This window comes from Pelecanus crispus, chromosome 1, assembly GCF_030463565.1.
Source record: "Pelecanus crispus isolate bPelCri1 chromosome 1, bPelCri1.pri, whole genome shotgun sequence".
Classification (NCBI taxonomy): domain Eukaryota; kingdom Metazoa; phylum Chordata; class Aves; order Pelecaniformes; family Pelecanidae; genus Pelecanus; species Pelecanus crispus.
The window spans coordinates 38,049,893-38,064,385 of NC_134643.1; the positions used below are offsets into that span (position 1 = coordinate 38,049,893).

Below are 14,493 nucleotides of genomic sequence, written 5' to 3' on the forward strand. Positions count from 1 at the left end.
GGCTATATCTACATACACTGGTGGAGATGGTAGAGAATTAGCTACGGAGAGCTGTAAAGAAAACAGCAGTCCATGACAATAGTTGCACTGGGAGTTGTTAGATAAATCTGAATTATTAAAAAATGTGAAGGTTAGTACCAGAATGCTTTAAAGCATAAACTTCTGAAACTAAAGTACTGTGTCAATTTTTACAACAACGATTGGCAGAGTATTTTATTTTAGGGCTTGTTTGTGTTTTGTGGTTGCCTGACCATTACTTTTTGATTTATACATGTGTCTTTACTTAAGTATGTAAATAAGTGCACTTAATGAAGTAAGTACTACTCTGTTTTATAAGCAGCTCTTAAAAGATACTTTCAACATCCTTCATCAAACACTTTGCTAGGCTGTTTTTCAGTTCTTCATACACTTAGATAAAAGTTACCTGCTGTCAGTCAGAAGCATAAACCTCTTTGAAAAGCAGTTCTAGTTAGATGAATTTTCAAAACTAAGTGACCTGATCCTCCTTTTTTTTAATACTACATGGATAATTTTTAGGGTTGAAAATACCCCTGTAGACTGGATAGAAAATGCTTCTATATGTAAAATAAAAATTTTACAAGAGTTTTATAAAATCTGAAGAATAAGCAGCTACTCATGCACAAACTTCAAATAGGAAGTCATTATTGCTTTTGTTCACCAGCACAGAAAAAGTAGAGTCTGAAATTATTTTCCACTGATCCTGAAATGAATAATAATAACAATAAAAATCTAACAATGTGGAGTGAATGGCAAACATATTTTGAAGTTTTGCCATTACAGATGTTAAGATAGTCTTCGGTTGGTAATACAGGTTGCATCTGTGCAAGTAAGTTGCATCTATACAAAAGTTACCCAGGGTTTGTGGATGCTCTCTTTCCCTTTCTAACCTATGTGTTGGTACATAAAGTAATTTTTTATACCTTTTCTAATAGGTATGTAATCTTGCATTAACCTGTTAAAATTTAGTGCAGTGACTTTAGTGCAGCAGCACATCAGCTGAAGTTGTTCTACATGGTGTTCAATACTTTTAGATCAGCAATTAACCTTTTAGTCTTCTGCCACACAGGTATCTAGCATCAAAGCATCTTTTTCAGAGTTCAGTACAGTCTTGAACTTGAGCACCAGAAAAGCGAGTATGGCTTTTTAGAAGGAGTGCTTCACTACATTCATGATGTCAATCAAGCTTTTCAAGCATTTGACATGCATTTTGAACTGCAGGAAGCTGAGGAAAAGGGAAAGGCCGTTGATGATTCGTGGAGTGCTCTGCTGCAGGTTGTAGATTGCCCGAAGGTGCAGCTAGGTCTTAGGGTGATGTAGTGATGACAGTGCCTGTAAGCCCCCATTGGCTTGCTCCCTCTCACGGCTGGGGACTCAGGATATTTGCTAGCCCATCGACTGCCACAGCTCATGACACAGCCCCAGCATGGAGGCTGCACTCAAACATCTTCGGAGCTGTTGGCACCTTGAGTGAGTTCAGCCACAACTCGTCATGGATGATCTGTGGTTAATGAAAAGGGGGTTTGATTCCTCCCCAGAGAAAAATGACAGTGCAAGCACAAGGTCTTTTTGTGAAGCAATAAACAGTCTGTTTCTTGAAGCTTTGAGAGGAGAGACTTTGGGAGGAAAAGCAAGACATTTAAAATGACAGAAAATAATTGGAGTAACTTCATAGAATCATTGTATCTGGCTTTGAAAATAAATTCCCTAAGATTGCCTTGGGATTTATATTGCAACAGAAAATCATTAGCCTATGACAACATGATATTTCATTGACATATTCTAAGTACACCCTTCCTGAAATGTTTTCCATTTTAAAGCAAGATTATGAGTTTCAGCTATACCAAAATCATATCGTTCTCATTTTATTTATGTCTCTTTCTGTAAGACACAATTTTAACTACTTATGAAAATCTTGTATGAATTACTTCTGAGATTTAAATGTTCCTTGAAGTAGAACTTGAAGAAGATGTAGCTGAGATCAACAGACAAGACTTAATGTAAGACTTATATTTTGCTGTCATGTCAAAGCAGAGTTTGTAAAGAAAAGATATCTTTTATTGGACAAAATGAGATAGCTGTATTTACTGAACTATATATGCCCAGGTATCTTGCCACTTAATTTACTTTAGTAAAATAACAAAACTTACTTTCCTTAAACTGTTAGAACTATACATTGTCTTTTATACAGCATGACTCTTGCATAGTCTTATATGGGAATTTTTCTTTAGGAGCTCCTTGTACTGATGCAGATTTTTGAATGTGGAAGCTCAAGATATGTATTCAGCTTTTGTATTTTCTTTTGGTGTAGGCTATATGTGTGGGCTCAGAAAGTATGCAGATAATGTATCCTGCAATCTTCGACCAACTGTTGGCCTTTGTAGAATTTTCCTGCAAGCCTCCACAGTATGGACAGCTGGAAACAAAGCACATTGCAAATGCAAAGTATAATCAGGTAATTAATTAGAAATCTCACTTGTTTCACTTGGCTGGTGAACCCAATTCAGCTTCAGATACAGGTTGTTTAGCAAGATGTATTTATTCCATCTGTAAAAACTTTGCTGTGCATGTTGAATAATAAGTTAATTTATTAGTATTTTTAAATGCTTTTGTTATCTTCATTTGTTCCCTTTGAATTCTACTTTGCTTTTATACTTTGTATTCCTCTGTGTGGGAAAGGTCTTGCCTGGACACCAGACATAGTGAATGTGTCTCAATTTGTCCAGTGAATTAATCTAAAATAACTTGTCCTACATGTGATACCAAATTTAATAGAAAGACACAATGGTTTTGAATGCAGAAAATTCCCTCAAGCTGCAAATTTTTGAATTGCACGTTCTGTAGAGAAATGGGACATATTCAAGAATTCTTTTTTTCTGTGTACTCTGCCGTTCACTAAGCATGAGCATCTGATTCACTGTAATCGAAGAGGTAACTATTATGTATGTATTAATTCTTCTTATTCTATTTGTCCTGCAACACAATGGAATCACACTAGATACAACTATTTGCACCGGTGAGTTAAATTTCCTTAAAGATTGTCCTAATGTAGTTGTCTTGCCTAGACTGCAATATTTCTCCTACTTAAATGTACTTTACTTCAACGTAGAGTACATTTTCATAGTGAGACTATGTTGTATTTGCAATTTTGTTGCTTGGACCATATTCTTAGCAAACCTTGCATGCATTAAACTAAGAGTTCAATGCAAAACATACATTTTCTGATCCTTAATTAATGTGTTTTCACATATAATTCAGTAATTCACTGATTTCTTTTCCTAGGCGGAATGGGTAGCATTGAATTACGTACCATTTGCTGAGAGATCACTGGAAGTTGTTGTGGACTTATACCAAAAGACAGCTTGCCATAAAGCTGTGGTAACGGAGAAAGTTCTTCAGAACATTATTAAGGTAAAAGTTTGTCCTGCATATGCTCTGAATTTAATGAGCTGATATTGAAAATCATGAGTTTTATTTTGAGCTAGTGTTGATAAACACTTTCTGGGAAGCTTAAAGCTTTAGTAAACAAATTTATATTTTATGAAGATGAGCAGCAGGTAGTAATTTCTTTTGAAGCTGCAAGGCTATTGATTAGGCTATATGTATTGTTCTTTAGCTGGATAATGTCAGCATCAGTATTTCAATGTTAAGATAAAAATTAACAAATGTGTTAGGCCAGAAAATACTAATCTTTGAAAGTATTATGCATCTGAATCTGATAAGCAGACCTCTTAGTAAATATGACATTGAAGGTCAAAGACCAGTTTCTGTAGACTGTACTCTGGGGACATCTGCTCTAGCTATTACTTTTTATTTGCTTTTAATGACTTTGTGTGTCATTGAGGTAGCTATGAAATGTTATGGGTGCACAAATGTGCCTTTAAGGTGAAATTGCCAAACTCTTAACTTTTTTGGACCTTGTTTCCATTTTAGCAAATAATTCAGGTAAATAATAGAAGTAGTAGTAATGTCTGGGAAAAAATGTATGTGGCCTAGGTTTGTTTGTAATGATTTGGCTGACATCAGGTTGTTCCTGTATAGAAATTTAGAAACCTGAATGTGTTTGAAACAGTTATGTGGTATTATTTGGAATCTGTTATGATTAAATATTTGTATTTCAAAGTTAATGCAGTTGTTTTCCACTTCTGTTTTAATGGGATAGGTGAGACTGATATAAACACCACTTTTCTTTAACGTTCACAGTTGATAATAACATGATCTATTGCAGTGGATGAAAATGGTTTTAAAATTATTTTACATGTCTCTCAAGCCCATGCTGATATTGGAATTAGATTTGACCTCTATGAACAATAGCAGAAGAAAATATTCAGTTTATCTCTAGCGTTAGATCCTAGCTCTCATAATTTTTGGCAATAGAGTGTTAATTACAATTGACTCACTCTTGAGAGCAAGAGTGAGTCTTTCCTCTTTGCTCCCTTTGCTTTCCTCAAATCAGAGGCTTCACTACAAGCATTGGGGGCATATGTGTAATACTTGAATTTAGTCACTGTGTATTTGAAATGTAAATAAAATAATTAGTTTTCCAAGGTAACTTGGTATCAGGTCCTAGTTAGTTTGACTAACAATGCTAAAAGGAATACATATTGTGTAAATAGTACATATGCTTAATGTTTTTAAACTCATTAATTACTTTCTTTTATAGATATTGAAGCTGTCTTTCTATCGAAAAGACTTAAAATTTGTTGTGTTTTCATCTGCTATACATTTGAGCTGTATTGCAGCTTTTATATTAGAATTTCACTAACTTTTTGCTTTTAAACTTCATGTGGTTTAACAGTCAGCAATGACAGGATGTGTTGCAGTGGTTATGTACACAGTTCATACTAGGAAAAGTTTAAATTTCATGAGGCTTTTTTTTTTTTGTGGAAGCACTTGGGGTAGCTGTCTAGGAATGGGACTAAACTCTCCAGAATACACCCATGATAACAAACTGCCTGCAGTCTCTTAGATGTTAGGAAAGCCCATTTTGTCAGGCTCAGCAGAAACAGTGGATGGCAATACAGAAAAAGAAAATTAGTACGTAATTTCATAGTGTAATTGGTAACGGATCAACTCTGACTTCTGCCCTTGTACTTGGCAATAGATCTGTGCTTTAGCCAGCTGGTATATGGTAAATCATCTTTAAATTATATTTTTAAAAGAGCATCTTATATACCAGCAGAAAAGGTAGGGATGTGTCACTACGACAGTGTCTGCCAAGATCTTCTGCAGAAACCAGTCGTATTCTTAGATTTGTCTGAGCAACTACAAAGTTTGTTTTAACTTTCCTTTTGCAGACGCTAAGAATACCTCTTAGTCTGAAATATTCCTGTCCTTCTGAAAGCACATGGAAGCTAGCTGTTTCCTCTCTTCTCAAAGTTCTTTCTATTGGATTACCTGTTGCAAGGCAGCATGCATCTTCTGGAAAATTTGACAGTATGTGGCCAGAGCTAGCAAATACTTTTGAAGACTTTTTATTCACCAAAAGGTAAACACAATTTCCTTTTTTTTCTTTTTTCTTTTTTTTTTTTTAAATGGAAAATAATTGTAAGTAATTTGTTCAGTAAATGTGTCAGTATAAGTTCAGTAAAAGTAGCCTTATCTTTAGAGATATTTGATATCTGAAAATTAATGAATAAAGGAAAAAAGGTAACCAGTCTGTCTACTTCAAAAAAGTATACTTTTAGAAAGTAGTAGAAGAAACTTCATTCAAAAGGTGAAATGTCAGAGCAAGAAAGAGCTCAACTGACCTCTGAATACAAGGCATAGCCCTTCTGGCCAGGTCAAGGAATTCTGTATGGACTCCCAAGGACGCTTACTATAGATTTGATAAAGAGTTACTGATATGTATTCAATTTGTTCCTTTTTTCACTTCAGACAGAATTGCAACAATAATTTTTTTTTAGTTAAGGTGAACACCATTAACTATATGTATTTCTCTTGAGTTTCATTTTGAAATATTCCACTTACTGTGAATTTTGGAAAATTATTTCTTACATTGCTGTTCACTTAGAGGCCAATAGTTACCTGGCATTTGTTTCTACCCAAGATAAATTGACCGCACCTTAATAATTAAATATGATTTATTTATAATACTTTGTGAAAAGTGTAGCTAAATAATCAGATTTATAACCAGACAGGCAGATGTATAAGTACATACATAATCTCTCAAGAATGGAACACTGTAGATGTGGGCATGTTGAGAAAGTCCAGAAGTGAAAAATAATAACTATCAGAGACAAACTGATCTATTAGTTTGTTCAACCAAAAGAATATATCATTAGGAAGACGTGATGACTCTTCAGAATATGGTAAAAGATTGCTCCAGAGAAGGATTTTTATTGTCCCTTGAGAATGGGTAAAAATGGATTTCAGTACAGCAAAGATTATCTAGGTTAGACATTAAGGAAACCTTTTACTGTAAGGAAGGTTAGGTGTTGTAGAAGATTGCTTAGGAGTGGTACGGAATTTCCATCTTCCGTGAACATCTGTGGGTAAGCATCTTTTAGGAGTAGTTTAAGTATATGTAAGAGTGTCTCAGATTAAAGGACAATGTGGAATATGAAAAATTTAATTCCCTGATTTTCTGCGTGTATGCTGATTTCAGTAACAAATGAATCTCTTTTTAATAGAAAACAGTTGAGTTCTTCTGTACCTAACACTAATATGCTGTGTATTTGTGTGTGTACAGTTTTCAAACACAGAAAAATCAGCAACTAAACACAGCTGTATTTACTAACGATGAATAAATAGCAGCTTGCCCAAAACAGACAAAAAATAAATACCAATGAAATTTAATTTTAGAGACATATCCGTTAGTGAGAATGTTTGTAATAATGTTTTTGGAATTTCATCAATAGGGTTACATGACAATCGAATGAAAAACCTTTCTTTTGTTTTTGCATTTAATTCAAAGAAGTATTATTAAATAGGAGGACATTAAAATAAAAAAGCTCATCAAGACTACATAAAGACAATTTAATTATCCAATTTTTTGTTTTGATGCTTCACTGTTTCATTAATGTAAAATAATCTTTGCAGTATCTTGTTTGGTTTTGTTTTCAGCTGTGGTTAGTGGTCCTGCTTCCATTCTGAGACAAGCAGTCCAGATCAGCTAACACCCTATAATCAATATAATTGTTGGGTTCAGAAAATTAAAAAGGTTTTTCAGGTTATTGTAGAAGAATGTATATTCACTTAGAAGTTACTTTAGGAATACATACTACTATTTGCTGTAAATTAATTATTCCTAAACATGTGCAAAACAGATGAAACATATCCATTTTGCATGTTTTTCGCTGACCCAGACTGGCACTGCTACAGTTTTTGGGTATTAATCATTCATAAATCCAGGGAAGTAAGATTATCACGGATCTTCAATGTAATTCAAGATAATCCACTATCATCTGCATGACCTTTTTGGCCAAATATGTTATCTGTTTTTCTTAATTTACAGCGAGTGATTTGTACTTTTCTTGAAAGCTGTTCCAACCATAGAAATTCCATCTTAACATGTTGCTTGCTAGAAACAATCACTATTGGCATTAATTCTAATAGCTTTTGCCAGCTGTCATACATGGGCAAATATTGTCTGGAGGTAAAGGAAAAATAGTACTTCTGTGAATATTTATGACGCCCTAAAACTTGTCTGTCGTTGCTCAAGTCTGGTTTTGCCTCTTATAGAATACACTCTGGTCTCTATTTTACATAAAAAATGTGTTTTTAGGGATCAGCATTTTCATCAGAATTAAAGATGTTCTCAGAAAAGTTATATGAAACTTTTCTGTTCTCTCACTTAGAAGCTTTAAGGTTCAAAAGAATTTAAAATTTAAAAAATAGGCTGGTGGTTTATGGAACCATATGGCTACAGCAGGATAATTTGGCCTGTTGTTATAATTAATAGCCATTATCATTACTCTTTCCTGGCTTGTTATGAATAGATGATTTTTGCTTTATATAGTTGTATGGCTACTGAATGTCTGGTTTGGCTTTGGGGTTTTTTGTCCCCCACCCCCCCCCACCCCCCAGTGTCCATCATTCTAAATAGCAGTTTGTCTTCCCAAGTGCATGGTTCTCCTACCTAGAGCGCTATCCCTTAGTAGCTTTAGGATAGATAGCCTTTCTCTTTCCTCTATCAGCCTGAGCCTTGTGGTCCTAAAAAAAGTTAAAGCTAAGAAGGGAGTACATCTGCCTCATGCCAGTAGTCAGGACAATTAGTAATAGTCGTCATTTCTCCTTTTCTTCATCTTCCTCCTCCTCCTCCTCCCCCTCCTCCTCCTCCTCCCCACAATGCTCCTGAAGCGTGCCTCTCTCGCTGTGATGCAAGGAGGGCTCTAGAGATAGCTGTGGAAGTTCCCCACGTTGAGGTAATTCTCTTCTGATTTCCTTTGACTAAGTCCTTCTGCACTTCTGTGCAAGATGCTGTGAAACTAGCCTTGGCAAATAGGGCAACCTGTCCCTTTTGTGTAAGAATTTTCTGATTCTGTCTTTTCATGGATTGTAATTGCAGTATAGTCAGTCTCTTACATTTGTAGTTGTTCCATTTCTAAGTAAATGGAATTCAGAATTGTAAAATTTACTGTGTTCTTTCATTTTTTTTTCTTTGTTATAGTTCTAATAGAAAATACATGTTTATCATAGTGGTGTCTTATTCCAGAGTAATTTGGGAGAATCTATTCACTGTTTTGAAAGTAACAGCTGAAATCTATCGCTGAGTTGAGGTACAGGTCAATCTTCAAATTACAGGAGAAAGCAATGGGAATATACTTTCTGCCTGTCCATGTTGGTCCTTTATTTTAGGCCAGCTAGGTGGTATAAAAGCTGTTTCTCAGTGTGTTCCCTGATTTATTTATATTAATAATTAGTTGTATTGTTTTAAACTTTTGGTAGTACTTGGATTTTTGTTTGTATCACCAAAATCAATTGACCAAGCCACAGATTAGATGATGAGAGCACTCTGTGCTCTTATTTAGATTAGTGACTTGTAAACGTGAGTTGGTTTTAGTGACCCTGCTGACCATAACTGTGGCTTACTGCAACTGTGAGTCAGTCATCCCTGGTGGCTTTCCAACCTGCAAATATGTCATTGCAGAACAGGGGGTTTATTAAGTCAGGTGCAGAAGTGTACAAATCTGGCTGCACTGCTGAAGACCAGCATGGACTGAAAAGATTCTGGAGCACAAAGAATTTGGAAAATGCAATTCAGGAGGCTGAACACCCCAGGAGGCTATCAGTGAGACAGAGTAACAGCATTACTGCCTTATCTAGATTTTTACCATTATCCAACATGTCACCCCTTGTGAGAGAAATACAGTTGGATATATTCAGTTAGACCTGAATGCAGTTAGAACTGAAAATTTATTTTCTTAGCCTGGCATTCTGTAACTTGTCCTAAGTGCTGTGCTTCAAGGAAACTGAAATGTTTTATTGCAAAGAAACTTACTTTTCTTCCTTCATTCCTGTATACCTTTTCATACTCCAGACTTTCCACTAGTTAATGGTCTACATGTCCCATGCTATTATCTGTCCAGGCTTCATGCAAAGCTAGGTAAATATCTTCCTTTTGCACCTGCTCTTCAAACCCTTGTTCTTCAAAGCTGACTTAGCACTGCTGGGATGGTTCTAAATATGAAATATATGCATCTCTAAAAGTTGGAAATGTCTTATTGCAGTCAGTCCTCCTAGCAACACTGCATAACAGATTTGGCTAGTTTTTCCCTTTAGCTTTGTTCGTTAAAATATCCCAGTGCATATTGTCTCATTTTTGTATGCATATTCTCCAAGTCTCTATCTAGCTGAGGATAGAATAGAAAGATAAAACTCTTTCTATTTCACTGATGGTCTACATTTGTAATCAAGTTTTTAAACATTTTTATAATCTAACTCGTAATTCTTCTAATCACTGTGGTCCTAGAAATCACATGTGTAGGTAGCCTAATATGGCTTCCACCAGTGAAACTGGGTTGGCATTGGTTAGGCAAGAGGTCACTGGTTAGAACCTTAAATTAAAGCTCTGTGAATCTCTGTGCTTAAAGTAGTGGACCTCCTCTGCATGGCCTTGCCTCTGTCTTTTGGACAGGAACAGGTTTTCAAGCCAGCTATGGGGCTGAATCAGAGGAGATACTCATTGATGTTTAAAAAGTACAAAGCACAGCAGAAATGGTCTCTGCAGCTTTGTACATCAAGAAATTTCAAATATAGCCAAAAGAGCCCAGGTAAATGAAAAAGGAAAATGTTACTGTCGTAGAGAATTAACAGCTTTCAAGCAATAAGCTTCAGCTTCTTTTTTTTTTTTTTTTTAAGCAAGCTACAGCTGAGGCTCAATAATCTTGATTTTTATTATAAATCAAAATGTCATTTAAGAATTAATACATTTCATGTAACTTAATTTACACAAAATTGTCTTCTAGTAAGAGTCTGGTCTGTTTATTATTTCATAACATTCTTCTTTCCCAGAGGCTTTCATGGAAGCATGTCAAGCCATTATATAAAATAAAATTCAACAAAGTGTGTGTGTATATATATAATTTACTAGAGCAGAAGTCTGTGCTCACATGAGGGAATTAAATCAATACTCTGCAAAAAGATGCTTCAGATCAGAGTGCTGCGGTGCACAGCAGGACTCTGGGTGGCTGTTAGCTCTTTGTTGTTATGCTCTAAAGCCCTCCCTAGACAGTGGGCAGCGGCTGGGAGCTCTGTACCTAGGAAAGCCTGCACACAGCAACAGTCTGCACTGCCCTGCCTCTTATCTTCCCTGGCTCTTGACCCTTCTGGTACAGTCTGGCTGTATTGCATCGGACCAGTAAAGCTTTTGGTCCCTACATGGATGTTTCATAGAGACACCTTACCTACAAAAATCTATTTACTTGGGAGTAATTTGCTACATGAACAAGCATGTAGCATAATCTGTAGCATATATGGCAGATCAGATATGGATGACTGGACAGAAAGGTCTTAACACCTCTTTAAAGTAAAGCTCAGCTCAGAAAAGTCAGTCAATCGTAAATTAGGAAGTGTCAGAATGAAAGCTTCCCATGTATTTCAACATGGCCTGCATTTGTGTGCATCGTAATAGGTTACATTACTATTTAAAGGTTTGCATGGTTCTGTTAATATCTTTATCAGTGATCTGGATGAGGGGATTGAGCGCACCCTCATTAAGTTTGCAGACGACACCAAGTTGGGCAGGAATGTTGATCTGCTGGAGGGTAGGAAGGCTCTACAGAGGGATCTGGACAGGCTGGATCGATGGGTCAAGGCCAACTGTATGAGGTTCAACAAGGCCAAGTGCCGGGTCCTGCACTCTGATCACAACAACCCCATGCAATGCTCCAGGCTTGGGGAAGAGCAGCTAGAAAGTTGCACGGCAGAAAAGGACCTGGGGGTGTTGGTCAACAGCCGGCTGAACATGAGCCAGCAGTGTGCCCAGGTGGCCAAGGCGGCCAACAGCATCCTGGCTTGTATCAGGAATAGTGTGGCCAGCAGGAGCAGGGAGGTGATTGTCCCCCTGTACTCAGCACAGGTGAGGCCACACCTGGAATACTGTGTCCAGTTTTGGGCCCCTCACTACAAGAAAGACATTGAGGTGCTGGAGCGTGTCCAGAGAAGGGCAACGAAGCTGGTGAAGGGTCTGGAGCACAGGCCTTATGAGGAGCGGCTGAGGGAACTGGGGTTGTTTAGCCTGGAGAAGAGGAGGCTGAGGGGAGACCTTATCACTCTCTACAGCTACCTGAAAGGAGGTTGTAGTGAGGTGGGTGTTGGTCTCTTCCCCCAGGTAGTTAGTGATAGGACGAGAGGAAATGGGCTCAAGCTGCGCCAGGGGAGGTTTAGATTGGATATTAGGAGAAATTTCTTCACAGAAAGAGTAGTCAAGCATTGAAACAGGCTGCCCAGAGAGGTGGTGGAGTGACCATCCCTGGAGGTGTTTAAAAGACACATAGATGTGGTGCTTAGGGACATGGTTTAGTGGTGGACTTGGCAGTGCTAGGTTAATGGTTGGACTTGATGATCTTAATGGTCTTTTCCAACCTAAATGATTCTATGATTCTATAGTTAACTTCTTTATATGTTACAAAAGGTACTGACTGAACAGCTACTTAATATTTTATTTTATTCTTTGTTTTCAACATACAACTCCAAACTTCCTGACTGCCTAACACACAAACCAATAATAAATACGGTATTTCATATTTTTTCTTCTGTTTTATTCTAGTCATACATGTAACATTTGAATGTTTCACAGACAATGGTGAAGTTATCTACATGAAGTCCCTGTGGGGAAAGGAGATATATTTATTTTTCAAGCAGGAACATTGGTACATACTGTCATAATTGTTAAAACTGAAAATTAGCTGTGGGTGTGCAGAATGAACTTCAGGTGTCTCATGCTAAGCACCCAGAAGACTGGGGGCGGGGAACCTGTCTTGGAAAAATCTTATTCGACTTGGTCAGCATCATACAGGAACTATTAGTTAAACTAATTATATTAGTTAAACTATTAGTTAAAGTAACAAGATTTGAATGAGATTTAGAAGCCTCCAAAGTTCTTAAACCTTTCATTAAAATTGGCAGTGGGATGGAGAACACAGGCCCAGACGAGTACCCTTATGAGGACAAGGCTGGCACAGGTCCACAATCGTGTATTTGGCAGCTGCCTAGCCAGTGAGCACGTACTTAGCTCTGAACTACCCACCACATGTCCATTGTTTCCTGAGGAGGGACATGGGGTGGAGAAAAAGCTGGGGGCTGGGGAGGGAATTTGGAAATAAGCCAAAGGATGCCAGTCTGCTTGTCACTACAATACTGCACCGATTCCTCTGCTTACAGAACAGCTTGGTTCTTTGTTCAGTCCAGAGCTCTCTTTTCCTTGCATCTGCCTATTCTGCCATAAATTAGGCAGGGAATGTTGTGGCAGATTGACCCTATCATTTTCCTTCCTTCTCAGTAGTGACCATCCTGTGTACTTAATCACATTGTTTCTCTGGAGGGGGGGAAAAAATAAGCATCATCTAATTTAAGATGCATTGTAACACACAAGCATACACAACAGCAGCAAGTTGAAGTACCACAGGCAATCTTAATTCCGATATTTCTACCCATTCCTTTCAAGTGTTCAGCTGTTCCTCAGCTTGAAGATGTTTTACAGTTATTTCAAAAAGACAAAAAGTAAAATTATGGGGAAAGGAGAGAATTTAATATATGAAATTATATTGACCTTATATAGCGCCTTGTCTCCAATTTGTGTTGTTAATGCTACTGGTTATTCCATTAGCTCTAGTAATATGTTACCTTCATGCAAATCAGGCACTATGCAGAAACTGAACCTGCAATCCAGTGGGTTTTGCAACTGTCTTTAAATTGCAGAGGGACATAGGCATGAGGATTGCGACTTCTGCTCTACGTCAGAAAAATGAGAATGGCGTAACTAGGTCAGAACAGACATACATCTAGACCTATGTGCTGTTCTGTTGGATTAGTGGGATACCTGAGGAAGAGTGCAAGGTGACCACATAGTGATGTTTTCATTATATGCTCCTTCAGCCTCCCAATTTACACAGCTCAGAAAGTTCTTGTACCACAGGTTGTCATTGTCTCATAATCAATTTTTCTTCTAGTAATTTTGCTAACTGTATGTTGAATCTGTGTAGATTTCAGCAGGCAATTCTATGATTATGGGAGTATAAGTAAGCTATTTCAGAGTTTATCTGTTATGTGAAGTACCTTCTTTGATTCCTCCCCTCACTTCCCGAAGTGCAGTAGAAGCAGATCCGTAAAGCAAAACAGTTTGTGATGAGGACCCATTACCTGCAGAGTGCTCGCTTTAGGTGTTTTATTTCAGAGCAGCTCTAATCTGGCTTCCTGTCATGCAAGCATCTATGAGAGCTGGGAGTACATTTTTTGGTTTAGTTTCATTGAAAAAGAATCCAGTTCTATGCACTCTAAGACCAGATATGAACCAAGGTTTATAAACGGGGATGTCTAAAAGTTTAACTTGAAAAGCCTGTGTCTGATCCAGACTAAAACACTGATGTAGGCACATCAGCTGAAGTAGTTAATTGCTGTCTAAGTAGGAGGCCTTTACTCTTTCTGTGCTGCTGAGGAACTTGGTCCAATAACTCAGCAGAAGCATAATCCAGCAAAGAAAAGGAATTTGAATTCACTGAATGCGTAGTCCAGTAAGTAAAAGGAAGGATTCAATAAATGAGATAAATCTTCACCAGAGAAAACTGCATGACTGATGATTGGCATAAAACTTCCAATCAAATTTTACAAGATTTCCAAATTTACAAGGGTAATTTTCATGGTTGACTCACTTCTGAACATTTCATCTGTAAATAAATTTTTGTATACAATGGAAGAACTGCAGAAAGTTCTGAATTTCTTCAAAATTAGTGTTTGTAAAATGGGTTTGTCTCTTAAAAAAATTCATTAAGAATGAGAACAAATATATCATTTCAGTTATCAAGAAAAAAGACA

General features: G+C 37.1%; 1 protein-coding gene across 7 annotated transcripts in view; it reads left to right on the top strand.

Moving 5' to 3' along the window:
* MON2 (MON2 regulator of endosome-to-Golgi trafficking) overlaps positions 1-14,493 on the top strand; it is a 117,455-nt gene that overhangs the window by 54,478 nt on the left and 48,484 nt on the right. For 5 of the 7 annotated variants that reach the window (XM_075704639.1, XM_075704655.1, XM_075704647.1 and 2 more), the window contains 3 exons: positions 2,330-2,473; positions 3,301-3,429; positions 5,316-5,506. In XM_075704639.1, coding sequence (XP_075560754.1) covers positions 2,330-2,473; positions 3,301-3,429; positions 5,316-5,506 — 464 coding nt within the window. Of the gene's footprint in view, positions 1-2,329; positions 2,474-3,016; positions 3,035-3,300; positions 3,430-5,315; positions 5,507-14,493 lie in introns of all 7 variants that reach the window. The other 2 variants (XM_075704619.1, XM_075704629.1) reach the window with 1 other exon arrangement.